This window comes from Fusarium redolens (assembly GCF_020744475.1).
Source record: "Fusarium redolens strain MPI-CAGE-AT-0023 chromosome Unknown BKA55scaffold_18, whole genome shotgun sequence".
NCBI lineage: Eukaryota > Fungi > Ascomycota > Sordariomycetes > Hypocreales > Nectriaceae > Fusarium > Fusarium redolens.
In genome coordinates, this window is record NW_025763681.1 from 376,744 (window position 1) to 402,489 (window position 25,746).

At 50.9% G+C, this 25,746-nt stretch overlaps 7 protein-coding genes across 7 annotated transcripts; 5 read left to right on the top strand and 2 right to left on the bottom strand.

The window, feature by feature from the left end:
- Positions 1–6,756: 6,756 nt before the first annotated feature.
- BKA55DRAFT_522608 (uncharacterized protein) lies at positions 6,757–7,059 on the bottom strand (the record flags this gene model as incomplete). Its single annotated transcript, XM_046188595.1, has 1 exon — positions 6,757–7,059. One exon carries the CDS (start codon positions 7,057–7,059, stop codon positions 6,757–6,759), a length of 303 nt encoding a protein of 100 aa, XP_046044173.1.
- A 5,699-nt stretch (positions 7,060–12,758) lies between these two features.
- BKA55DRAFT_598049 (uncharacterized protein) lies at positions 12,759–14,231 on the bottom strand (the record flags this gene model as incomplete). Its single annotated transcript, XM_046196163.1, has 1 exon — positions 12,759–14,231. One exon carries the CDS (start codon positions 14,229–14,231, stop codon positions 12,759–12,761), a length of 1,473 nt encoding a protein of 490 aa, XP_046044174.1.
- Positions 14,232–15,272: 1,041 nt separating this feature from the next.
- Positions 15,273–17,787, top strand: BKA55DRAFT_679820 (uncharacterized protein). Its single transcript, XM_046198191.1, has one exon. It carries the CDS (start codon positions 15,346–15,348, stop codon positions 17,374–17,376), a length of 2,031 nt encoding a protein of 676 aa, XP_046044175.1. The 5' UTR covers positions 15,273–15,345; the 3' UTR covers positions 17,377–17,787.
- Positions 17,788–17,878: 91 nt separating this feature from the next.
- On the top strand, positions 17,879–19,131 carry BKA55DRAFT_742567 (uncharacterized protein; the record flags this gene model as incomplete). The annotated part of the gene is made up of 2 exons (XM_046201509.1): positions 17,879–17,999; positions 18,047–19,131. Exon 2 carries the CDS (start codon positions 18,217–18,219, stop codon positions 19,129–19,131), a length of 915 nt encoding a protein of 304 aa, XP_046044176.1. The 5' UTR covers positions 17,879–17,999; positions 18,047–18,216.
- Positions 19,132–20,007: 876 nt separating this feature from the next.
- On the top strand, positions 20,008–21,366 carry BKA55DRAFT_598045 (uncharacterized protein; the record flags this gene model as incomplete). The annotated part of the gene is made up of 2 exons (XM_046196161.1): positions 20,008–21,094; positions 21,155–21,366. The coding sequence occupies 2 exons, from the start codon at positions 20,008–20,010 to the stop codon at positions 21,364–21,366; spliced, it is 1,299 nt and encodes a 432-aa protein (XP_046044177.1).
- A 530-nt stretch (positions 21,367–21,896) lies between these two features.
- Positions 21,897–22,616, top strand: BKA55DRAFT_544316 (uncharacterized protein; the record flags this gene model as incomplete). The annotated part of the gene is made up of 1 exon (XM_046190695.1): positions 21,897–22,616. The coding sequence occupies one exon, from the start codon at positions 21,897–21,899 to the stop codon at positions 22,614–22,616; it is 720 nt and encodes a 239-aa protein (XP_046044178.1).
- Positions 22,617–22,957: 341 nt separating this feature from the next.
- On the top strand, positions 22,958–24,348 carry BKA55DRAFT_695350 (uncharacterized protein; the record flags this gene model as incomplete). Its single annotated transcript, XM_046200143.1, has 2 exons — positions 22,958–22,963; positions 23,011–24,348. 2 exons carry the CDS (start codon positions 22,958–22,960, stop codon positions 24,346–24,348), a joined length of 1,344 nt encoding a protein of 447 aa, XP_046044179.1.
- Between the last annotated feature and the right edge of the window lie 1,398 nt (positions 24,349–25,746).

The following is a 25,746-nucleotide window of genomic DNA, read 5'->3' on the forward strand; positions in this document are numbered from 1 at the left end:
CTTCCAGAACGGTTGAAGGAATGCACGCGTCTCCCCTAGAGCACTCCACTCATCAGGCGTGAGGTAGTCATCTCGCAAATCCTGGTAATACTTCTTCTGGTACCACTCAACATAGCTCTGAAGATTGAGAGTGGTGTCCAGCAGGAGAAACCATGAGTTCCACCGTGTATCGTTGTCGAGCCCCAGCGATCTTCCAGCGCGCTTCTTGAATTCATTCCATCGATAGTCGTTTTCGCGCATGTGAATCGATATGTTGTGCACCTTTCCAAGAGGCCCAAGCCGCCGCCATCCTTGCGCCCTTTGTGGTTTGATCCTTTCAGAAAAATCAGTGCCAAAAGCCGATTCATCGGTGTCTTCGATATGCTCCAAAGCCGCTCGAGCAGCCTCTTTTGAGTCTATGAAAAGGAAAGCCTGAACTGCCAGGTTCACTATATGGCCGTGGCACCGGATTCTACGGGTCTTGGCTTCCCAGTCGACGCCCTTCTCCTGGAGATAATTGGCGAGTAAGCGGCATAATTTGTCGTTTGATCCATGGTTATCACCAGTGTAGAATCCCACCTTATTCCAGATATTATAATCCTCGAGCACGTGCTGAAGAAGCTTCCATTGTTCGGCACCACCGTGACTACCCGGCCCGTCAAGACCTGGCAACTCCGACAAAGCTAATAGTGCCTGCAGCGCTTCCTTTGCATCCGGATCTACAAATTTGACGCATATCCCAAGGAAAGCTTTGTGATTTGGAGCAGACCACACGTCAGCAGAGAGATGAAGTTTCCATGGTGTAGACTGCAATTTTCTTCGCAACATGTCTTTGTGTACACGAAAGGAATTGGAGACAAGCTTCTGTATGGAGCCGTGAGAAAGGCTGATGAGGTCATCTGCCGCAGGATTGACTGCAGAAATGAGCGCATGAAGCTCTGGCCAAGAACTGCAGTTGTAAGAGAGATTACGGACAGTCACGAGCTGAATAAGTGCCTCCAACGCTGCTTTGTGATTGATGGCATGTCTCAGAGTTTCTTCTCGTTTTGCCAGTTGCTTTGCAGCATGCATATCGCCGGCCTTGGCGAAAGCATCCTGAATCAGACGGTCACGCCGTTTTTTAATCGGATGTTCATGGGCTTCCAGCTCAATGCCGTGTATCTTGAGCAGATGATTCCGAAAGGTCGTTGAAACGGTCGTGGAGTAAGTCGGACTTACACAATGCATGCAGTAGTAAATCTTCTCGTTTTTGCGACCGCAACGAGATGGCTCCGAATTGAGGGGCTCACGGGCGTGAGCCCAAGTATTTGCGGTCGTTTTACGCTTTCGAGCCATGCGCTCTTGGACATCGCCGCTTGAGAATCGAGGGTTCGTGCTGAAGATTGAGGAAGAGCACAATTCGCTTGTGGACACTGGAATCCCCGCAGGGTCAGTGGAAGTGGATGTCATCAGCGAGGACATACGCAGCGTCCTTACACAGTGGTGTTGGAATTAAAGAAAGAGTGGAGAGTTGGAAAATCGCCCCTGAACGGGATTACTACAGGGATCAAATTTTTTCCGCCGTATTGCCATACTTATGGAATACGACATCCCCGTATGGAATATGGATTAACGCGTATGGATTATTCCATATGGATTAATTAATCCATACGCGTATGGATAGAAAGCCTGCTAGTCTCAGATTACCCTCGCAAGCTGACCGACCTCTATGGCAATGAAGCGGATAGCGACGCAGCCGTGGACGAAGAAATAGAAATCCAGACAGGGCAGAAACCTGTCAACATACGGCCCGCGCGGCATCAACCTGACAACCCCTTAACGAAGACCTTACTTGTGTCCTTCCTGGAGCCAGTCAAGAAATACTGGCGCCTCTTCAGCAGCCGACCAGCAAGGCTGATCAAGAAAACCGACCGGCCAAGGCAGTGCAATGTATGCTTGGACTACCACCGGTCGCGTACCTGCTATCGACTCCCCCTGTGCAAACGCTGCGGCAAGGCCGCCGGCCACGACTCCGGGGACTGTACCGCCCCCGAGCAATGCGCCAACTGCCTCGGCCCGCACAGCGCCAACTTCGCCGATTGCCCAGCACGCCCGAAGAAGGTACATGGCGTTTTCCGCCGACTGACCAAAGAACAGAGGGACCATATCCGAGTTGTGGGCGCTGAAACATTTCGCCAGCGCAACGTAGAAGCGCAACGGCACGCACCTGATCTACAGCAAAACGGCCCACAGCAGGATAGCGCCAGGTCCCTAGAAAGATCGAGCCCTCGGGCTCCCAGTCCGGCCGCGTCAAGAGCGCCGTCTTGCATCATGGTGGCCACTACCCCCGAGGCAGAGGAGGAACCCGAGCACCCAAGACCCGGGTCCCCAAGGAAGCGCCGCATCGTCCTGATCACGCGTCCCCACGATCATGGGCACGAGTAGGCGCCCGCGAGCACGAAGATGCGAGAAAAAGACCCTCAGGGTCTTTCAAGCCAACGTCGGCAAGATTCCCCCGGTCCACGACTGTGCCCTTGCATTGGCAGACTCTGAACGATACGACATCGTGCTCCTCCAAGAACCATGGACGACAACGGCAAACTCCCGCTGCCTCACGAAGACCCATCCTGCATACGACACCTACTCCCCAGTCGAAACCTGGCACAGCAATTCCACTCGACCTAGAGTCATGACGTACGTCCGCCGAGACTCTACGCTCTCGGCAGATCAGAATCGACCATACCAAAGCCGCGATATCCTGTGGCTTACGGTCAACGATACAATAATAGTCAACTTTTATCGCCAGAACGACGAACGGGATGCGCTGGATACTTTACTGCAATGGCCGATACCTGATCGCTGCCTCGTGGCAGGCGACTTCAACGCTAGACATCATACATGGCAGACAGGCCCAACTACGAACCGCGGCCACGAGATTGCCTCCTGGGCATCGGAAAATGGCCTCGGCCTGCTGAACACCTCAGACATCCCCACAAACCCACATGGAAATACCATCGACCTCGCCTTTTCGAATGTACCTCTCGCTGAAGCTAATGTCGAGGACCACCTTGCCACCAGCTCTGATCATTTCACCCTTAGCCTAACGCTCCCAAATGTCGAGCCGGCCCCAACACAGCCAGGCAAAATCCGGGTAACAACAGACGACGAGCTCAAGCGCTTCGTCGAAATCGTAGAGCTGGGATCGACGGCGATCCCCGTCGCCGCCTCAAGCCCACTAGAACTAGATAAGCTCGCATCCACACTAATGAGCCTCTTGCAATCAGCAGCAAAGGCAGCGGGCCGGCCTGCGAGGAAGGGAGCACGCAACGCTCCGTGGTGGACCGAAGAGTGCGCCCTTGCTGCTGCCGGGTATCGGGCGATCAGAAGGCTGTACCCTCTCGGATTCAACCAAGAGGTTCAAATAGCCAAGCGAGATTTCCACCGTGTGGTCCGCCGCGCCAAAAGGCTCTATTGGCGGAACCTAATCAACAGCTTCTCAGATAGCAGCTCCGTTTTCAAGGCCGTCCGATGGCTGAGATCGCCAGGAGCCTTCCAACCGCCTCCACTCCAAGTGGACGACGTGGTCTACGAAACCCAGCTCGACAAGGCCAACGCGCTCCGGCGAGCGACTCTAGAGCGTCGGACAGCTGAGGACGATATCCAGAATCCCTGGATCGAGGTCAGCCCTCGCAAAACGATCCCATTTCCGCATGAAATCTCCCTGGAAGAAGCACAGGACGCGACCCTCCGCACCGGGAATACATCGCCGGGGGCAGATAACATTACAGTCAAGCTCCTCACAGCAGTATGGCATATTATCGGAACACACGTTCGCCGCCTCTTCGAGGGGTGCCTGGCCATAGGCCACCACCCAAAGCCTTTCAGAGCGGCCGAGGTGGTCATGATCGCCAAACCTGGACGCAGAGACCTGACGACCCCGCGAGCCTGGCGACCCATCTCTCTGCTCTCCTGTCTCGGCAAGGGACTGGAACGGTTAGTCGCGCGCCGTCTCGCGTGGGCATGCATCCACCATGGAGTTCTTCATCCGCAACAAGCTGGAGCGCTTCCAAAGAGGTCTGCGACAGACCTTGTAGCCGCCCTAGTTCACGACATTGAGGAGGCATTTGCGCGCAAGAAGGTGGCCACGCTGGTCACGATGGATATCCAAGGCGCGTTCGACACTGTCCTGCGCAACAGACTGATTCTGCGACTTCGGGAACAGGGCTGGCCCGAACATCTCGCCCGATGGGCCGGATCCTTTATGGATGACCGATCTGCTTGTGTTAGGTACCAAGATACAATCACCCCGCTCTCTCCTCTCCAGTGCGGCCTCCCTCAGGGATCGCCGGTATCGCCGATCCTCTTTCTGTTATATACAGAGCCCATCTACCGACTGAGCAACACTCAAGGCCGGTTCGGCTATGCAGACGACACAGCCATCCTGTGCGTCGGCGACACGGTCGAGGAAACGGCCGCTGCGGCATCACGTTCTGTCGAAGAAATGGTCCGCTGGGGCGCCTCAAACGGGGTATCTTTCGACCCCAAGAAGACCGAAGTCATGCACTTCTCTCGGAGCAAGCTCGAGACCGCACCGGCAATACACCATGGCGACGTCGAGAAGCACCCCGAGGCAGCAATGCGCTGGCTAGGCATCTGGCTGGACAGCAGCCTGTCATTCCGAGTTCACGCAGAGAAATGGACGGCTAAGTCACAGGCTGTCGCCTACCATCTGCGAGGACTCACCAACACGATACACGGCCCGCTTCCCAGCGCTGTACAGAGTGCCGTCAGGGCCTGCGTTGAACCAGTCCTGCTCTACGGTACCGAAGTATGGTACCCAGGGGCAACCCGACCGCGGTGGGACCAACCGTCTAAAGACCGGCCGTCAAGTATCCAACATCTCTTGCAGAGAATGAACAAGGCTATAGTTCAATCTATGCGAGCTATACTCCCTGCCTGGAAGACGACACCGATCGCCATCCTCCATCGGGAAAGCGGGATACCACCTATCACTCAGCTTCTTGAAGCACGTCGATACCGTTTCTCCGCCCGGCTCAAATCCCTAGATGAGACCCACCCCCTCGCGAAGCGCACGCTTCCACCCAGGCAACCCACATACCATCAGCTCATCAAGCGGAAGTACCAAGCTCCAAGAGAGAGCAGCTTCAGAACCCGTCTTCGAAGGACCAATGAGCTCCTCGCACCCTGTCCACGACCAGCCCTCATGCAGAAACGCTTCGGCAAGGGACAAGACACACCCCTACAGACAGCCCCGAAAGGGGAATCGGCCGAGGCCTTCCTCCAGTGGGTGGAGAAAGTAGACCCAACCACCTGGATCGTATACTCAGATGGCTCATTGTCCTCGGAGGGAGCAGCCAGCTATGGCTTCGCCATTCACCAGCAGGACCTCTCCATCTGCGACGGCTCGGGCCGTCTTGGACCTGCCGAGGTCTTTGACGCTGAAGCTACAGGAGCACTGGAGGGCCTCAAGGCCGCTCTGAACCTCCCAGGATCAGCGGCACGGGACATTATAGTCTGTCTAGACAACCTGGCAGCCGCCACATGCCTACGGGGCACACCGTCTGATTCTTCACAAGCAGTCTTCGTCGAGTTTCAGGCGTTAGCTGCATCACACGGAGCGACACAAGTACGCTGGATACCTGGCCACACGGACATTCCCGGCAACGAACAAGCCGATAAACTAGCAAAGGCAGCGTCCTCGCTGCCAGAACCGGAAGGCGCTCAGCCGACCAGGGTTCAAATCCACGACACTCCACGACACATTTGTGAATATGGCGTGGATATGGATGCTGACTAATAACTTCGATGTGGAATGGGTGGAAATGGATCCATTATGGAAATGAATCCATATTGTGGAATTTGTGGAATGGAAACCTACTTTGTCCAACAAGGGTAATTAGTGGGTCGCATCCATGCCTTGGTGACGTCGATGTTTTTGTCACTCGTCCATTAGAATCCTATCTAGCGACCCGATCAAACCGGCTCGCAACCAACTCCGTAGTGTCTGACAAAGCCCAATTGTACTGGCATCTAGCCTATTGCGGCTCTTGGTAACCATGCGGCCAGTGGTCGAGAATAGCCTCTCACACTCGGCTGACATTGGTGGCACAGTAAGCAGATCCAAGGCCATCCTAGACAACCGGGGGTATTTGAGCCGCCTTATGTGCCAGTATTCGTAGGGATCTGTGACAGAAGCATCAGCATCCTCGATATCACGCTGCCACTGCTCGTATTCATCAAGATCCAGACCGCCAACTGAGGACCTAGGGGATTGAGCTGGGGATTGAATTGGCGGCTCGGTAACAGAAATCCCTCCAGTCGTCAGTCCTCGCTTCTTTGTGCGCCACGCTGTGAACTTGTTTCTTGAGGTCTTCAGCCGCTTATTGGCAGGTAACTCAATCTCTGGGTCATCAACCTCCAGGTCCCTATACTCTCTCTCCCAGAGATCCTGGACCATCTCCTTCGCCTTGGTAATCCACAACTGTCTTTCGTCGTCGTCTCCCCACAAATCGTCAAACAGTGCCCATCGGTAGGCAGGATGAAGAACTGCGGCGCCATAGATCAGGGGGCTATCGTTCAGATGCTCGTAGTATTCGTTCAATTTGAGCCAACCCAGGTTGATGTTGACAGCGAGGTGATGGCTGTCCGGAAAATTGGCGACTGCTCTTTTCGCGGATTCGAGGGATTCGAGAAGAAATTCGTACGCGTGAATAAGATCCCAGCTTGTTCCTGTACAAGTCAGCTGTTAGAATAAGAATCGGGCCGCTTTTGAGAAGTCTAAGGCTTACCAGACAGTGGAGGGTCGATCTCGTTTTCCTCGACCTTTCTCCGGTGCTTTCCCTGTCCATCACCCTCAAGACCTCTCACAACCAGCTGGAAGTCAAGCAAAATGTCGTAAAGAGTCCCGAGCACATGCCAATCATCAGCTGTCATGCGATTCTCTTCCTTCAGGAAGAAGGGCAGCTTGGAGCCCTTTTTGATGTGGCCAGCTCTCGTCAAGTTGACCTTCTCCCACTCGTTTGACGCTCTCTGGACAAAAGAATTATAAAATGGCCTCAAGACGAGAGCGCGCTCAATCATCGAGAATTGAGAAAGCCACCGGGTAGCATTGTCGACCACAACTCCAACTGGACGGTGTTTCTTGAGCTGAGCGTCATCAGAGAGTTGGCTCTCGACAGCCTGTACCTTCTTGAGCATATCGGTCCACGTGTCCGATCTGCTCACCTCCTAGGTCTTCGTGAGTATAACAAATAAAGCAGGTGACTCAGCCACCTACAACAGCAAAGTTATGCCATTTTCCAACAGAGCCTCGCCTCCTCCAGACTTCATGCTCCTTCGCTGCCGTGTGAAGTCCTTCGAAGACCTCTTTCTCGAAAGCATCCGGGTTCTTGCCATACAGCATCTGTTTCACTACTATGTTGACAACGTGGCCAACGCAGCGAACCCATCGCTTCTCCCAGTCGAAGCCAAATTCTAATCCAAGCTCCCCCATCGAGGTTTTATTGTTACCGGCATTATCCAATGTGAAATATCCGAGTTTATCGCTGATCTCGTACTCCCGAATGATCTCGATAATCTGCCCGGCGATATTCTCGCCTGTGTGCCGCTCTGTAAGCTCAGGCAGTCCGAGGACACACTTCTGTGGCCGATTGTTTGAATCCCGAAACACACATGTGATGCCGTATAAGGCGTGTCGGTTACCAGACTTCCAGCCATCGTACTGGATATGGATCTGTCCCGGACTCTTTCGCAAAGCATCCTTCACTCTTTCCATGTTGTTGGTAAATTCTCGTTCTGCGATGGCACGCACGGTCACGTCAGTAATGTTAGCTTTTGTGATCTCAACAGATGGATTGAGGTAGTTGAAGATGTCTCGAAGATCTTGATCGTTGACGATCGAGAAGGATTGGTTAGAATTGACAATCCAGTTGACAAGTTTCTGCTGGAATACAGTTTTGTCGAAACGTTTGATCAAGGTATTGATCAAATCTTGTTCCTTCGGCTCCTTCGGGTTCAACTGTAGGATTGTTGCAATGGACTGATGTGCTTTCTCGGATGCCTTTGTAGGCTTTTGCCTCTTGCCTGTCGGATCCATGATGCCATTGTGGTCCGTGTACAGGTGACCCTCAGCGTTCTGCAACCCTTTGATGGCATAACTCTTTGGCCTCGGCCGCTTTTGCTTGATGCAAAGGCAACACACCCATCGGCGTTCCCCCTTATCGGCATGCTGGATATAGTAGCCGAACTGATATACCCATTGACGCACTTGGCCGTCTCTCTCCGTCAAGGTCCAGCCTTTGTAGAGCTGAAAGAGTCGTTGATTGTCTTCTTCTGTACGTTCTGGAACGGGTGTGGTTGACTTGGTAGGATGAAGAGTGGCCATTTCGGTTTGGAGTAGTCAGGGCGTGAGTAATAGTAAACCCTCCTAGAATAGACTTGTTTGAACTTTGTGTACGGGTAAAACGGAGTGGAAAATTGTTGCTATTGCGTTGTTATTGGCGATGGAAAGTACTTAGGGTATGCGCTATTTCTCAAGGAAATCCAGGTATTTTCAAACCCCACCTAAATTTTCATTCCTTTCCACAATTTCCACATGTGGAACATGTGGAAGGGGTTCCGTGGCGTGGATATGGAAATGCTGAAGCCTACGTGGAATGGAATGGAATGGATATGGATCCACATTATGGATCCATATGTGGATTTCGTGGTATGGATTTGAACCCTGCAGCCGACGCTAGCATACCTGCGAAAGGTGGCGAGGCAGAAACCAAAAGAAGCTTTCGAAACATGGTGGACAACCTCCGTTCCCGAGCAATATAAGAGATTGAATCTCAAGGCGACTATACGCTGCCCACCGGAACTCTCGCTCCCTCGGGCTGCCCTGCACCACCTGCTCGCGGCAAGGTCCCTCCATGGAGATTTCGCCGCATACCACGAACGATTCAACCACGACGACGCGCGGATGACTTGCTCGTGCGGACGACGCAAAGCACCTGACCATGTCTTCTACTGCAGGAAAGTACCGCGGCAGTGTCGAATAAGGCTCGTCCCTTCGCCGACTGCGGCGGTCAACCTCGCAATAGGAAGGAACTTCGACAAGTATATCAAGTTGACCAAGTCAAGCGCCTTCTTCGAAAGAATATGTACTCGTTACTAGACGAAGCAGATCGGAGATGCATTTGCGTCTCCTCCTCTCCTTCTGTCTTCCTTTCCCTTCTGTTTCTTTGTTTCTTTGTTTCTTTTCTTTACTCTCATGGTCTTGGCCGCCTCGTGCGGTCATGCCGCCGCCCTCTCCCCAGTCTCACTAAAGACTGACCGATATAGCGGCTACTGCTATGATAGCCGCACCTGGTCATCCCGCTGACGGGTAACAGGTTCGACAGGACGCGCTTTTGAGCCGATGATATGCTGGATAGTGGTCTGTTCTTAATTTGCGAAAGCTTTACGTAGATTTTAGCATTAGAGACTCTAGCTCAGCACGTCCTGTGCCCCAATAGGGGACTTTACGGGCCTCACGGCCCCCGGACGAAAAATATACATACATACATACATACACTCCCGCTAATCTGAACCGAGGAGCCCGTGCAGCTCTTTTGCAGAACAGCCCTGCGGCCGTGAATGGCACCATTGGTGTTTTACCCACTCCCGGGCGAATGGCTCAGACACCATCCTCACCACTTGTCGCCGCCACCGCGGCTGCAGCCACGGAAGGAGCTGCGCGCGCTAACTCATCGTCGATCTTTGAACAACAACCAATCTCTATTATCGAGTCAGCCAATGATCTCGCGCGAGAACACGCGGAAGAATACAACGCCAAGCTGATGGTCTTCCAGACCTACTCTTCTATTCTAGATCGCCGCCTCCCCCTGTTCGTCGGTTGCCCCCTGTAAATTGCCTCGTACCCCAACGCCCGTTTTATCTCCGGCGGAAGATCTAAACTCCAGTCTCCTCCATTCTCCTGCTTGCTTACCGCTTTGGAAACAGTGCTAGGGTTATGTTATTCACGCGATCACATCCGGAATGCGACTAATCGCATCCCATCAACTGTCATAAACCTCCAACGCGGTCACGACAGGGGGGTCGACCCAATTAAAATGGCGCAAATAAAAGGTACATCTCCCCCCACCTAAATTAGCCTATGGTAGAAGTCCCAACAATCCTTCGAGTTACAAATCGCTACATCGCACTTGTCGCATCCCTTCCATGATTGCCGCGGCCGCCTTGGCCTCCTTCTGTTTCCGCTCACACCTGCTAAGGGCTTTCTTTTTTGGCTTTTTGACCTAACCTCCCCAACCCGAAGGCCCTGACAAGGAATGCAGTCTGATTTTTTCCCTCTTGAGACGTAATTGTGCTGTTGAACAGGGGTAAATTCGTCCCCCGCTCGAAACCTTTGCCGCGACTGACTGTCATGGTGGAAAGCCTTGAAGATATCATTATAAAGCCGCTCACGCCACTCAACCTGACTCGTATATCTCTTCCAACTTGGCTGCCCGTGAAGCTGAAGAATATAGCTATTCACAAGGATAACCTCTAAGAGGAAGTGCCAAGTTAGGGCCTGCCAAGCACCCCGGCGGACAGGGTGATCATAGCTGTGATATGACCTCAATTGGTCGCCTCGATCTACATGATTCATCTCATTATTGTACTCAGCGGCAACTGTAGGAATGCTAATTAGCTTGACGGTCTCATCACCAAAGAAACGCTGTATCGGCCGTGCCCGGATGTGGTCTGTTGACGGCTTCTTCCTCTTACACTCAATTCTCTCGTTCCCCTTAAAAACGGTCGACATAAACAACACGAGAGCATTATCCTTCCACGCGATTTGGTTGACCTAGGACGAAGAGAGAACTTAGTAAGGGAATCGTATATAATTTTATCTTAGTTACTTACCTGATTATCAGCTGTTGGTATGACCCGGATCTCATTAAACTCATAGCCTGATTTCCCTAACTTATCCTTGTTTTTTGAGACTGCGAGGTCTTTATAGATACCGCAGTTAGCACGGGCTGTGCCTGTAGCCCCGTGGCCGTGCTGACGAAGGGAGAGAAAGAGGTCAGACGACGAGAAGAGGTTATCCATAAAGACGTGGTATACGGCCGGCTGCAGCATATTGATAAGGGAAATAACCACGCTCTGAGTCGAGTTCAGAGGGATGACCTTATCCCTATTAGTCATAACCTCTATCACCTCCTTAACCTCCTCAACCTCCCGCGGCCTCGCCGGCCTGCCTCTGCCTCCTCTGCCTCTGCCTCTTCCCACTCCAGTCCTCCTCTTCTTAGTAGGTTCAACACCTACAGGGCCGTATTTTAGACCGGGCTGGTGCCAAATCCACCGTAAAAAGAAGCCCTTTTGGGCTACAACCCAAACCTTGAACCCCGTGTTGATCGGCTTGTTCTGTACCGTGGTTTTCTGGTGAGATCTCCCCTCATATTGGATCATGCCCTCATCCACAGCGAGATGAGAGCCCGGCTCTAAGAGCTGCGTTGATACGTATTGTATAAGATCAGACCACGGTTGTGCGCATTGGAATACCTCAGGGAAGCGTTCATCAGGTACGAATTCGGTGTGGTCAAAGGGTCGGAGGTGGCGGTGAAGAAGCTGAAACTTATTGTAGGTCATAAACTTGATGATAGAGTAGGTAGGACGCTGGTCCCCAAGCAAAGAGGTTTTCCAATAGTCCTCGATCCTAGTTTCCTTGTGGAGACCAATATAAATCAGGATTCCAAGCCAGATGTATACATCGGAGACCTTGAGCCTCGTCCACTTTTGCAGCCTTGAGCCATCTTTCAGTTCGTGGTTTTGGCTGTCAATGACGCCGCTCTCATGCAAGCTGGCGACCCAGTTGTTGGTGTATTCAACCCAGCTTTCGACTAGGGAAACAGGCACAAAGAGCTGGAAGAGCTGTAGTGGCTCCTGGGGCAGTGGGTTGACCTTAAGGTCGCGAGGCGGCACGTTGAAAGGTTGAAAGTTGAAGCCGCGGTCTTCAGCTGGGGGAAACTCAGGCCGGCATGTACTATCAGCCGCTTGCTCGCGTCTGCTGTTTTCTTCTGTTATGAAACTATTATCATCATAGATATTGACTGCCGGTATCTTAGGAGGTATCTTTCGGGAGGGCATTACAATGAGCAAAATGAATTATGTGCGATTTTAGCTGTGAAGGGTCAGAGGGGTTTTTGGGTTCCCCACAGGTACCGTCACGATGACAGGGGTGATGTGGGGCGAGGTACGGAATGGAGGTTTATGACAGCCGATGGGATACTCATACTTTTGCTCCTGCTTTTGCTCCTGCTTATGGATTACAACCACCCATCTTTCTTTAACCTTAGTCTCCTTACAAGATTTAATCATTTAATATAATCGTCATGGATCTGAACGATCTCTTCTATTATGATAGCCACTGGCACATTCTCATATATAAAAGATGCAGCACTGTGCCGCAGACCAGCATCTACCGGCATATCAGCATGTTTCATAACCCTCTGCGTGCCCATAAACCTGCCGAGATTAAGTCCTTCGAACAATCAATGGACTATCTGCCTTACATACGGGATCCGGACGAGATTCGTAGATCAGTCCGACCCTCGCCAGACTCTGTGCCTATTCCGTTTCTTACCACCTTCTCACAACAATCTGACGACGACGTCTGTTAGACCGGGTTGAACATTCTACTCTAGTATACTAGTCGGTAACGGGCCCCGTTACCGGTTTTAGGCCAATTAAAGGTCTAGAACTAACCCACTTGCCCACCTTCCCCTCCGCGGACTGTAAGACTGCGAATTTCAAGGCCATGGCTTGCCGATCCGCCGTGCCCAAGATTCCGCCGTCCTGGATGGATATCTTCTGCCCCCATCTCCGGTAATGTTACCGAGTTCATCTAGATTCTTCCCACCCGGCAGGTTCATGTCATCCCGGCCATAGCGATAGACAGTGGCTCTGTCTGTGGGAATTACTCTCTGGCGCAACTCAAAAAGCACTTTCCATATGGCCGGCTCCCCAAGACTTCGAGTCACCAGGCTTCCAAACAGACTGCCGAACGGGCCGTAGTTCAAGATGCTTTCGTACACATCGCCATTGCCCAAGTGGGATCTCGGGATGTGGGGAACCACTTGTTCTGGCCTGATAGGGGGACCAAGATCAGCCAACATATCAGAAGGCTCTTGCTGGAGTAGTAGTTTGCGCGTATCATTATTCCAGATCTGCTCAAGCATCTTCAGCAGAGCAAAATCCGACAGAACCATGTTTGGATAGACCGTTCTCCCTTGTCCAATAATGGGGATATAGATGGCAATGCTCACCAATTTCTCAAGCACACCTCCTCCGCTTCTCCAGAAGCGGAATTCCTGCCGGCCCAGATCGTAATGACAACCAGGAAGCCACTCCTCATAGATGCCTGCTTCGCCGCCGTCTTTCCTCTTCGCCAGACATGGTTGAAAGGCCCAAAGACGGTCGTGAACCGAGACTAAATGACAGACATTCATTACCACCGAAGATACCACATCGTCGTAGAATTGGAGGTAATTCAGTCCCAGACCACCCGTAAACGTTGGGATCCCCAGCGATCCAACGGTATCAAACAGGCCCATGAACCTCACCGGTGGTTGGGGGGCCGACACTCCATTAGGAACAGGGTCACCGATCAATGGCCAGGAGTTCCGCCACCGAAACTCGATGGCGTTAGGCCCGTGCGGCTTGTTGTTGCGATCGCGACTCTTGTACAGAAAGTACGCATCCTGACAGATTTGATGAGTCTCGTCGTCATTCAAGTTCAACCTCCAGCGATTGATAATACCGTAGTTGTTGATTAGCCCAGCAACCGAGCGGACGATGTATGCACCGCGACTTAGACCGAACATCCAGATCTCCTGGTCTGGAGTATAGTGATCAACGATGAATTGGTACGCCGAGATGACTTCCTCTTTGAGGTCAGAAGCCGTTGCTCCGTCAAACAGGTAGTCCAGGAAGCCAGCGCCGAGGCCGACGCCATGACGATACCGTGCGACGATCTGACGGTCAGCCGGATCAGCCGAATTGACTTGCCGGATATACGTATCCGTAGAATTGGGGTTGTCGATGGGGACTTGAAAAAGCTGGGCCAGGCGATAGATGTTGGTTTTGGTGTTAGTCTCGCGACCACACCAAGTGCCATCGCAGAGGAGCACGATGGTCTTCGGTGCTTCGGTAATTGGAGGTTCATGGTAACCCTCATGTGTTCCAGGGTGGGGTTCCAAGATGAGATTTGAGGACGTAGCCATACTACCCACTACTCTTTCCGACATTCTACCCACTCTACCCGGGTGGGGTAGAGCTCCCTCTACTCTACAATGCCCAAGTATGGACGTAGCTGGATTGAACTCGGGACCAGGGTGGACAGCCTCACGAGGCCAGCGGTTAATTTGTGAGCTTCTCTCTTTGGTTCGATCCTCTTTGGGTACGGTAGTCGCCATTTTAACTAGGCTCGTTAAAGCAATCAAGTCTTCGACAGCCTGGCAAAGTGATCGGCGTGCTATTGCATCTGGTTGCTCTTCATCCTCACCCTCGAGTGTCTTCGATGTCACTGGTTCGCGGAGTCAGTAGATCTACTCTATCAAAGAACATAGTAGCAGTCTCCAGACTGGATAGCGCCATACCTTGGCCACTTTCGACGGCCATATTCATCGACAGCTTATCGAAGCGCAGGACCTGCTTCTTCAAGTTCCCCAGACGGTCTCGCAACAGTACTGACACCTTGTCAAGCTTATCTGCCCATTCGAGGGCTTCGTCAGTTTCCTGGATGTCGGCATCCCAGAGTTTCAATTGGAGAAGCATGTCGTCGACGAAAATACTGTCGTCTGGGCGTCCCTCCAGTCGTTTCGAGTCAATCGCCATAGACTCAAGCCTGTCAAGAATCCAACGAAACTGTTCATGCGCCCTGAAGAGTGGAGGGGATAACATTCTGAACGATGACTCCATATTGAAGGAAATCCAGATAGGAAATGTCTCAAGAAGCGGCCGCTTGATAATGAAATTCTGATATCTGCACTACAGTGATTTGACAGGAATGGTTTTGTGAAGTTCAGACAGGTCAGGCCAGAAATGGCCACAAGGCAGCAAGTCGTCCAGCCTGAGGACGGTAACATCTCTAACAGTGGAAAGTATTAAACCGAGCAGAAATGATAACCAGTAACTCAATCCTGGCAGTGGCGGTGTTACACTCGTTAACTCCTCTGCCGGCTGCGTACATCTTGTCATGATGACGTGTAGTATTGTCATCCTCGCTTGGACATCAATGGACCGTCTCCGCAGTCCGCTTTGTTCGAATATACAACTTCAGACTTTACAACGTCCGCGTGCAATTTAAGAGTTACCCTTCATTTCTATATATTCAATATGCCTGAGCCAGTCATCACTCCATTGGCTGCTTTTGGGCTGTCCTTGACGATCCTAAACTTCTTCATTTCCACTATAGAAAACCTACTCGGCAAATACCGCGAGATTAAGGACTATCAGCAAATGCTGGGTGATCTTAGACGAGATCTCTTTGTCTCCGCTAGGAGCTACGACCTGTGGCTCGATATTTGGGGCTCAAACGAGCAATCGTACGAAAAGGTCTTCGGCATTGACTGGCCCGAAATCAAAAAGACTAAGCAAAGGATTGAAAGTCTGGTGCGGGACACAGCGAAACTTCTCTGCCTCGACACGCCTCTACCGCCTTCTCCTAGCCAAGAGTCCAAAGTATCTACTGCATCAACAACCCTGCACGGCCATGAGGCTCCCACGCCAAACCAGACATCTCCGACTCCAGGCTCGGCAACTAACGACTGTAAAAGCAAGCTTGGACTCTTTAGCCGCATCAGCCAGCGCCCTACTGGGAGTAAAGCCAAGACGACAGCGAACGACGGCCCCATTGCGTTGGAATTGGAAGCAGACAAACAGCAGGGCTGGAAGTCGTTTACGAAATCCCTCAGCGAAGCTCTTTCAAAGCAACCGGACCACGCCATGGTTGATCAGGCAGCGAAAAAGAGTTCCTGGGACAAGCTTATGGAAAATGTATCCAACCTGGTACCGGGGGAAGAGGAGATGCGGCGCATCTTGGGTATATTCGGCTGGAACAAGGTTCTCAAGGCCACTGTCTCAGATTTGGAAAAGGCTCTCAAGTCACTCACCGAGCATACCAAGATTGCGATTGAGAGTCAGGGTCACCGGCCGGTGCCGACGGAACGCCACAAGGTCACGGCCATCGAAGACGCAATTGACTTTCGTGACATTGCCCGAACACTCGAGCCGATCGTCCGTGGACAAATCATAGGAAGTACAGGGGTCTCGAAGTGGTTCCTCGAGCTCAAGTACCCGGACGGTGTGAGCGACGGGTCGGCCGCAGCGAGAAGGATCTTCAAGGAATGTGACTTCTCATTCGTGGCAACTCTGGCGATCCCCGATGGCCCCGACAAGACGCATGAGGTCAAAATGACCCGTCTCAAGGGCAGGCTGGTTGACGAGGCCAACGCGCCCAATATGTCCTTAGAGTCAGCTATGACTATGTTTCAGCAGCCGTCTAAATTGACCTTTAAGTCCGGCGACACCGTTTTCAAGTTGCAAACCACCAAGACATCCCCAACTCTTATCACTCAGGACTGGCGCGTTCTCTTAACGGAATGCGGGACGAAATCTGATGTGCGGAAAGCCTTGGAGCTTACGAGGGCCCGATTTGCGCTAGGACTGACCTTGTGGATGATCTTGCTATGGGAATCGGATTGGTTCACCCACGTATGCGCCTGCGCATTCAAATGCGTGCTGTTTCCCTCCTCAGGTTGCACTGGGGAACGAGAGACTCAATATGAGGACGAGGACCAAGTGGAGAATCATATGAATCGCCACGAGCATATTTATAATCCTACCTGGCCACAGTTGACCTGCCCTCCCACACTTCCGATTCATCAAAACCTAGCTATCCCGCTGGCAAGTGAAACAAATATCGTCCCTTCCTGCAGAGGCCGCACGGAGTTGAAGGATAGACTGTACCATTTTGGCATCCTCCTCTCTGAACTAGTCCTCGGACAGCCAATCGACCTCACTTCAGATGTCAACCATATACCCAATACCAGAACAAAGGGCCGCCCAAGGAGGCGATTCGAGGCAAGCGACGAAATACTGGACGAGGTCAAGTCGCCGAAAGTCAGAGACGCAATCTACTTCTGCTTCACGCAAGACATGGTTCAGATGTGGACAGACAAGGACAAAAATTATGCTCCGGGTCGGCTAAACCGGTTCATCGAGGAGGTTCTCAAGCCGGTAATAGAATACCACGACGTGGTCAAAAAAAACTTCAAGAAGCACTACGCTGAAATGCTAGTAACAAGCGCTAAGATGTTTCCGGACAAGTATGAGCAGTTTGAGACTCTGTTGAAAATCTTTGAATAAATGGACGAGGAAAAAACATGGCACAACAGTGAGGAGTACCGCATCTGTAGGGGAACTCGGGAGGATAATTTTTGAAGCCTAACAGTTGTTAGATTTTACCAACTACACCACACGCCACCAAAATGGGAATCCCCACTTAGAGCACTGCATGAGTGGTTTTATCTGACAACAGTACTGTCCAACGGAGGAGACAACTCCAAAGAAAATGCTACTCCTTTACCTGACATCTATTCCTACTGCAATGATTGCTGCTACATCCCTATTGTTCGTCCCATTTTCACTGAAAGAGGAGACCCCTGTCGGGTGGGGGGAGGTACCCCGCAGGGCGAAATGTGCGGGGTGAGTGACTTTGGGATCGACGTGGGTGAAGTGAAAGAGGATTTCAGTGAAAGAGTCGACGATGATTGGTCCAAAAAAGAAATAATATTCAGTATCATCATCAGTATAAGTTAATCAGAAGAAAAAGAAAAACCAACCGCCAGCCGGCCAGCTCTCTATCGATAAGGCTTATCTTCCAGGGACAATAAGAGAGAAAAAAAAAAGAAAGAAAAAAAAGAAAAGAAAGTTTACCATTTAACTAAAAAGCGAAAGCTAAGTAGGGGAAGGGAAACCTAGAAAGCAAGGTAAACAAAACAAACAGATAAACAAACAGGACTAATCAATTGATCAGAATCAGTCAATCCACCAACAAACATCAACATCATCTATAATAATATACATCATCGAATCGACCACTTACGTACTTACCATATATTATTATTATTATTATTTATAACAACATATATTATCTATCATTACACCCTACCTCGCTATCATTCGCACTGTCAAACATATACAATTATGGGTCTCGACAGCTTCACCTATGATCCCGACCACCGGGTCGTAGTCTGCCGGCCCTGCGGCACATGTCTGATTCCGAGACCGAAGAGCTGGAAGAGCCACCTGCGGGCGAAGCCGCATCGTATGAGAGGTGACGAGCTAAGGCTGACCATCGAGCAGCTGTCGAGCTACCCCCTACGCCCAGTCGACGAGCTACGGCAGTGGAGGGTTGATAGGAAGCGGCCATGTCGACCAATAGAGGGGCTTACCGTTTACGAAGGGTACATCTGCTGCACTGATGCCGAGTGCGACTACTGCACACGCCGCATCGAAAAGATGCACGACCATATGCCAGCGCATGGCAAGAGAGCCTCACAGTACACCGACGATAGACCCCTCTGGAGATCGTGCCGTCTACAAACATATTTCACCGCAAAGGGGCTTATCGACTACTTCGTCATCGACGATCCTTCAACATCACCAAGGATAGGAGCAGCAGGAGCAGCAGGGGCGGTATCGGAACCACCAACACCGGGGAGTTCACTACTTATATCTCCGTCGTCGCAGGAAGAAGGGAAGCTGTTTGAGGACCTAAAAGCAGACATCATCCAAGCTTCGCGCGATCTCGAAGAGAAGGCCAGTATAGTTGAAGGAATCGATGAGTCGCGAGCAGATCGGGTGCCCTGGCTCATCCATACCGGGTTTCCCACACATCTACGGGGACTTCGTGACACCGAGATTCTATCGTCATATGCCCTGCCGAGAAGCATAGACCCGCTAGACGACGGTATCTGTAGTGAGGACGACGAGGACGATGACGACCACAACGATGACGAGAATAAGGGAGACGGCACAGGTCGAGCCGCTACAGACCTACTCAAGGATTCTAGTCAGGAACGGGGCCCGCTCCAGGTTTTAGACCAATCAGAACTCTAAAAATCCTACCCTCTCTTTCTGACTTGGAACGGGGCCCGTTCCTGGATCGGTCATGTTTACAAAAACGCGTAACGGGGCCCGTTCCCAGCGCGATGGTCCGTGCCATCCCAGTAGAGTTCAATGGGCATTCGGAATCGTAAGTTACCGATAACATCTTGTCAAAGCTCTCTCAAACAACATTCCAGAATCATGTCCTCACAAACCCCCAGAGTCCCTCTGGTGACCCAAAGAATCACTGCCAGGCAACTTCAGAGACTAGAAACACTCAAGTTACATTACGACATTTCTCAACCGGCTATCATCTGCATGCGCTGTGGCTTCGCTTTAAAGAATGATGGTGACCGCTTTGGACGCCATCTTGGAGAAAGACACAGTATACCCAAGTCAGATCTTCGAAACATCAACAAATTTATTCAGTCTTTGCGACTTGCCGACCCTGATACTCTGATACCACGACCTGATGGATCTATACCACATCCTCATCTAGCATTGCAACGCGGTTCAGCCTGCAAGCACTGCAAGCTACGATCTGGAAGTTACGAGGTGCTGTCAAAGCATCTCATGAAGTCACATAGACAGGAAATCTCGAGAATAGGCGCGAAAGGAAAGCATTGGCTCCGAGATCATATTGAAGAAAACCTCACCTTTCAAAGCTGGAAAGCAAACGACATTCTCCGATCTTGGATTGTGTCTACAGATGATCAGCAGACGCGGCAAGGAAGTTTGAGAAGTAGTATATTCTTACAAGCAGCGCCTGATTCGACCCGGGACTTTGCATAAGAACTACTCTCGGAGGAGCGCGAGTTATTATCAAAGCAACTAAATGTCTCGCCTTCAAGTGATGCTGCACCTCCAAAAGAGTTATTGACAAATTGGATGCGTCGCACTCGTTGGGAGGAGGCCTGCGGTGCGGCGCGCCGTGATATACTAGTCACGCTAGCGGAATTACCTTTGACACATAATCAGCCTTTCTGGCTAGGGGTTCATGATGGGCAGGAACTGATCAGTTCGGCCGAGGCCGAATGTAAACTTATCTCGATCACAGCAGCACTTGACCGCTTATTTGACCGTTGCAAAGAGACGGTGAGATATACTGATGTCAGTGTGCGCAGATGGCTCCGAGGCAGGTTTCCAGATCGCCCTTACAAGGCGCCCTTCGAGCTTGTCATGAGGCAAGCCTCTGAACGACAGTACAGGAGCGAGTTCAAGCGCTGTGTTTGCTTCTGGTTCCGAGTTCTGCAGTTGTCTCCAACCATAGCCTGGTCGATAATGGGGCGCGCATTGTCCCAACGTCAACGCAGGATGCTACGACAGCTTTGGTTCGATCCCGCATGGGACACCCAACAACCACCGGGACAGGACACTGTACAGCAATGTTACGATGAGGACGAATTTGAAGAGTCCGAGGATGAGAGCGATTATGAAAGTACGGATGATGAGGAGGATGAGAAGGAGGGTACGAGGGGTTTTAACCTGCCCTTCGAGAAGGACGACGATGTATCGGTTGAGGAGTCAGCCTCGAGTCAATCTTCCGGAGTTGGGCCTGAGGATCCCCTTGGCGATATCGTACTTCGGTTCTGCTATGATATGGCTACCGAAGACTTTGAAGATGGGAGAGCCAGCTCGTCTCTACTCGTCTACTTCAGTGCTGTTCGTGGTCTATCGAGACCAAGGGGCGATGAGTATTTACGTCCTCACCAATTCACGCCCGTCTTATCCAGGTTGATATACTGTACGCGCCTGATCTTTCTGGAGAGAATCGTGCCACGGTTCGCCCACGCACATATTGGCCTCTCCGCGAGACCACTTTACGGTCAACTGCAAATGCTGAAGGAGGTGCGCGCGGAGAAGATGTGTGATGGTACGATGTCCCCTCTTGGCGAGTTTCTCAGTCTCCTAGCTTATGGCCGTGCACTCCATGGAACTGAGGGTCCGGTATATCATTTTCACTGGAGCGAGGACGGTGAGGTACTGTCATGGGACGGAAATGCATACCTCTCTATGACTAGCTTTCGTGGCTTAGCCCGAGAGGCCTTGGGACAAGCCACTAAGCAGAGTCGGCGGTTGATGTACGAGTGGGAGCCACTTGATCCTAATTTCAACAGCATCCGAGATCGATTGTCAATGGCAACCGCCAACTACTCCTTTGTGACCGATCCGACCAACAGGATATCAGATGCATATTTGGAGTCTGCTTATGAAGGCGTGTACATCTCCGGTCGATGGTCTTCTTAAGCCCCAAGGTCCTGGTCAAAGTGTATGGGACTCCAAAGCCGCGCAAGCATACCTTGATGCCCATGACGCTCATTTGAAATTGCTTATGGTTCTAATTCAATTAGATAGTAGACAAGCAGCTCGCGTATCAGAGTTACTGACTATAGCTTGTTCTAACACGCCTTCAAGGCTTAGAGGCATGGGTTTCTATGGAGGAAGAATGCTTTCCATTACTCGACACCATAAAGCGCGACTAACTACGAATAAGGAGTTCCAAGTTGCAAGGTTTCTCTCCCCATCAGTTGCTCTACTAATGTATCGATATCTCGTGTACATACGTCCCGTCGCGTATGCCATCCTACGCAAATGCTTCCATCACGACTTCGCAAATAGTCTACTCTTTGCCCCTCTATCACGACGTGGGTCTTGGTCAACGAAAACCTTTACAGAAGAGCTCAAACGATTGAGCATGGATGTTCCGGGAATACCATGTAGAATCGGAACTCAATTATATCGCCAGCTGTCTATCGCTATCACGGAAAAGCATCTTCATGGCGGGTGGGCAAGTATTAACCGGTTCTACATATGGGCTCGACGGCGCGTTTCCAGATCACCTACAACCAGCATTACTGCGGATCTATGCAAAGATATCCGCAGAATGGCATGAATTTATAAAAATCGACGAATCACCCGACTTCACCAGGAGAAATGAAAGCGTCCGCGTGACTGAAACGAACATAGAAGTGGGTTTCAGAAAACGCCAATTCGATCAGCCAGTGTCCTCGACCCAGCCAATAGATCTAGGAAGGAAGCGTTGTCGCCGAAACCTTGATTCACCAGAAGATGCCAACACCTATATACCGAGTGTCACTGCTGATATCAACGACGTCGGGCTTGATCACGGAGATACTATTACGTACCCATCTACCATCCCAGACGAAACAACACACTCTTTGAAATTACTAGAGGACCAGTCTTTACTCACGGTGGGGGCGTTTGTAGATCTTCCCGCCTTCAATTTGGTCGTATGTAGCAGCTGCAAGTACGCCGTTTTAGCCGACGAGATTAAGAGTCACCTTCAGAATCCAACACATCGATACAGTTACACAAAAGACCAGGGACAGAAAATAGTCGCCAAGATTAGTAGCATTCCCGCAATCTTGAGGAACCAAGACGATCTGCGTAATTTTTGTCTACCTCCTCCTGAAACGAGGGCAATCCCGTTTATTGAACCACCAAGAGAAAGCATCGTTTCGACATCCATGGATTGAAGGGTCAGCCGAAGGGAGGCAATATGAAAAAGAAGGCAAAAATGTCTCGAGGGCTGCACTGGGTGACAGGTGTGCCTTGTCAACGACTCTTCCCTTACCGTCGAGGGAGTAGCTGGTTTGAAGTGAACAGGAGCCACAAAGATCCATGAAATATAGGACATGCCAAGAGTCTTTGGTATATATAGTAATGGAGGCGACATCTAGCTATTCTAGGTCCTGCAGTATCTATGCATAATATAGTAGTATACATAGTTATCCCCAAGGTATATATTGAAGCGTATAGCTAAGTAGTGGAACTAAGTCCCCATGAATACACATTTATAATCATGTATTTGTTAATCATGCATGTATTATAAAAGTCAAGGTATTAATACAAGAGCTTATCCGCAGACAGGAAGAGCTGCACGATTTCCAGTTCCCAGATGCACCCAACGAAGCGATTCCGTATCTCGAACCGCCAAGAGGGGGCATGCTAGGCAGTCCAACATGCAACTATATCGCTTCCAATAAGCGTGATATACAGGCACATTATCGCAAAAAGAATGGTTGGGAGAACGATTGGCAGAAGGGAGGAAATATAAAAAAGAAGCTAGAGCAACCCAGAGAGACTCCATGGATAGAAGATGCATATTGTCAGCGATTTTTTAGGCGACGCTGGGCGAGTAGGTGGTTTCAAGTACGCAAAGATAACGAGTCGGAGGTTCAAACACCCATCAATCACGAACCAAGGGAGGATGTTGTAAAGAGGCTGATGAGGGTTCACCAAGAACAAGTCGACAAGTTCAACGCTGCCGAAGAGGACGAGATCAAGGTTGCCGACGAGAAGAAGGAGCCAAGTGCGTGGCTAGAAAGGACAGGCTGGGCAGACCACTTGCAAAAGTTCAAGGCGAAGAAGGATTTATTGCCACTGGTTGCCCCAGTACAAGAAGATGAGCCGGTATTACAAGTGATGTGCGATACGTTCGATCGAGTGGCCAATCACGCTAAGGCGGCAGCAGTATCAAGCATAGTCGGGCTGGCCGCGCTGTATCAGATTGAGCGGAAGGAGATTCACATCAAGCCAAGCAAGCCATTCGATAATCGATTGGAGGATGAGTCGTGGGCTCAGTGTAAGGCATACTGGATGACAATGCTGCGTATTTGGCAGCGTATGGACGGTCGGCAAGATGAAGATCGACCGCCATATAAGTTGACTATCCGGCAGGGCAACTTATGGGATGAGTTTGAGGAAGCTGCTGAAGCTGTTGTTGCAGGGCAGGCAAGGGAGAAGGGGCTGACTGATGAGAAGATGGAGCGGCTATGCTTGGATATGTTGATCGGTATGCTGGATCATCAGTTCAAACAGAGTCACTATGACAGTATTGTGCTCTGCGCACTGGCGATCATGGGCATCAACGAAGACGGCGGTTGGATAGAGCCGACAGATTATACGCCGAAGTATTCGGGCGTGATCAAAGTGGCACGTATGTTGGTATTGTACCAATCGTGGCATGAGCGGGAGGAGGACGTTGCTGAGAAGATGAGGACTATGAGTGAAAATGAAGCTCGGGAGAAGGCAAAGGGAATGTATAGGATCGTACGGGAAAAGTCACAACGGTTTATAATTCGAATCTGCCTTGGCCTTACTTCTGCCTACGGAGAATGCGGCTATAAGGTGAACACGGTTTTCTTTCTGGCCATCACACCGCATAAGCGTTCGGATGGGCCGGGCTCCGGTTGTTCTTGCCAATGAATACGTTCAGGATGGCCTCATGATCATCTTCAGTCTCGTATTATGCCTGTTTGCGAGGCGGTCTAGGGCAATATGACCAATAGATCACAGGGACCAACTTGCATAACATCGCAGAAGCGTCCGGATGGGCTGAATTCCGGTTGTGCTTGCCAATGAAGACGTTCGGGATGGTCATGCTAAGCACTCATCTAACGCCCGCATTACGATAAAGCATGGCTGAGACTAGGGCGTCATCCTGCTCCACTACGATCTTGGCCCCTATTGGGTCCACCATGACGGGCAGTCTCCACCCCAAATTTTCTCCCAACCAACGATGATTCTTCTGATCCCTTCGCGTGTAGTTAAAAATGCAGTGAAGTCTGGTGCTGTTTCTGGGGAATCCTCCGGGTGTGCACAAGAATTACACACACACACACAAGTCTATTACGCCCGGTAGGCCAACGCCGAGCGGGTCGAAATCGGTTGTCCATCTGCAGACTATCTTCGATTTCCAGCGCACGGACCATACTGCGGGTGTGTATGTAGTAGTGAATGGTGAATACTGTCCTCAATGTATAGCCTCTCCGTGACGAAACCGTAATTGACCCACATGCGGGAATAGCATGGTCTTGTGTAAGCCGGCCGTAAGTTGGCTGGTGGTCCTGTGTTTCTGCAAGCTGTCCTCAACGTTATCTATTACATATCAAGTCAACCTGTGGCTATTTGCATTAGGAAAGAAAATGCTCAGCCGTCTTTGTCGCCTGCCCACATGCGCATTGCTGTAGTGATGCTACTGTAATCCAAAAGAGGTATCTATTCAATCCGGACATGCCTGTCCTGAGCTGTGCCAGCACGCTAGTTTCTCACTATGATAAGCTGTCGTGTACTTATTAAGTGATAGCGCAGCATCGATGGTCTTCGAAAGCTGTCCAACATCGCTCGGCAGTTACTTCTTAAGATTCTGGCTCGGTTAAGCCATATTGAGGGCCAACGACCGCATTCTGACAAACTTCAGGGTCGAGATGGTGCCGTCTTGGGTTGTTTTCCGCACGTTGTCTTTGGCAGTCTTTAAGAGCTTACGGAGAAAGGTAATACGTATATCTCTACACTGATAGTTAATTCTAGGAAGATACAGTGTTGAACACCTCCACCTTCCGCTTCAAAACAACATTCTCTTTATAAAATCCAGAGTGGAGACACTTCGGTACATAAATTTACCTAGTAAGCAAATATTTTGTCTGAATTTGGCTGTATTATGCGTGCGTAAGCAATTTTTGAATGCGTGAAAGAAGTACCCAGAAGTAGCGCTGCTGCCTAAAAAATCTGGGGGAGTGGAGACAAGTCGACAGTGCGAGGTAGAAGTACTCTCGCCAGGCACAGACCCAGTAGGTACATTGAGAAGCAAAAGATAAACTAAGT

Coding starts and splice junctions, on each gene's coding strand:
- BKA55DRAFT_679820 (XM_046198191.1), top strand. CDS start 15,346: ATGCCTGAGCCAGTCATCACTCCATTGGCTGCTTTTGGGCTGTCCTTG.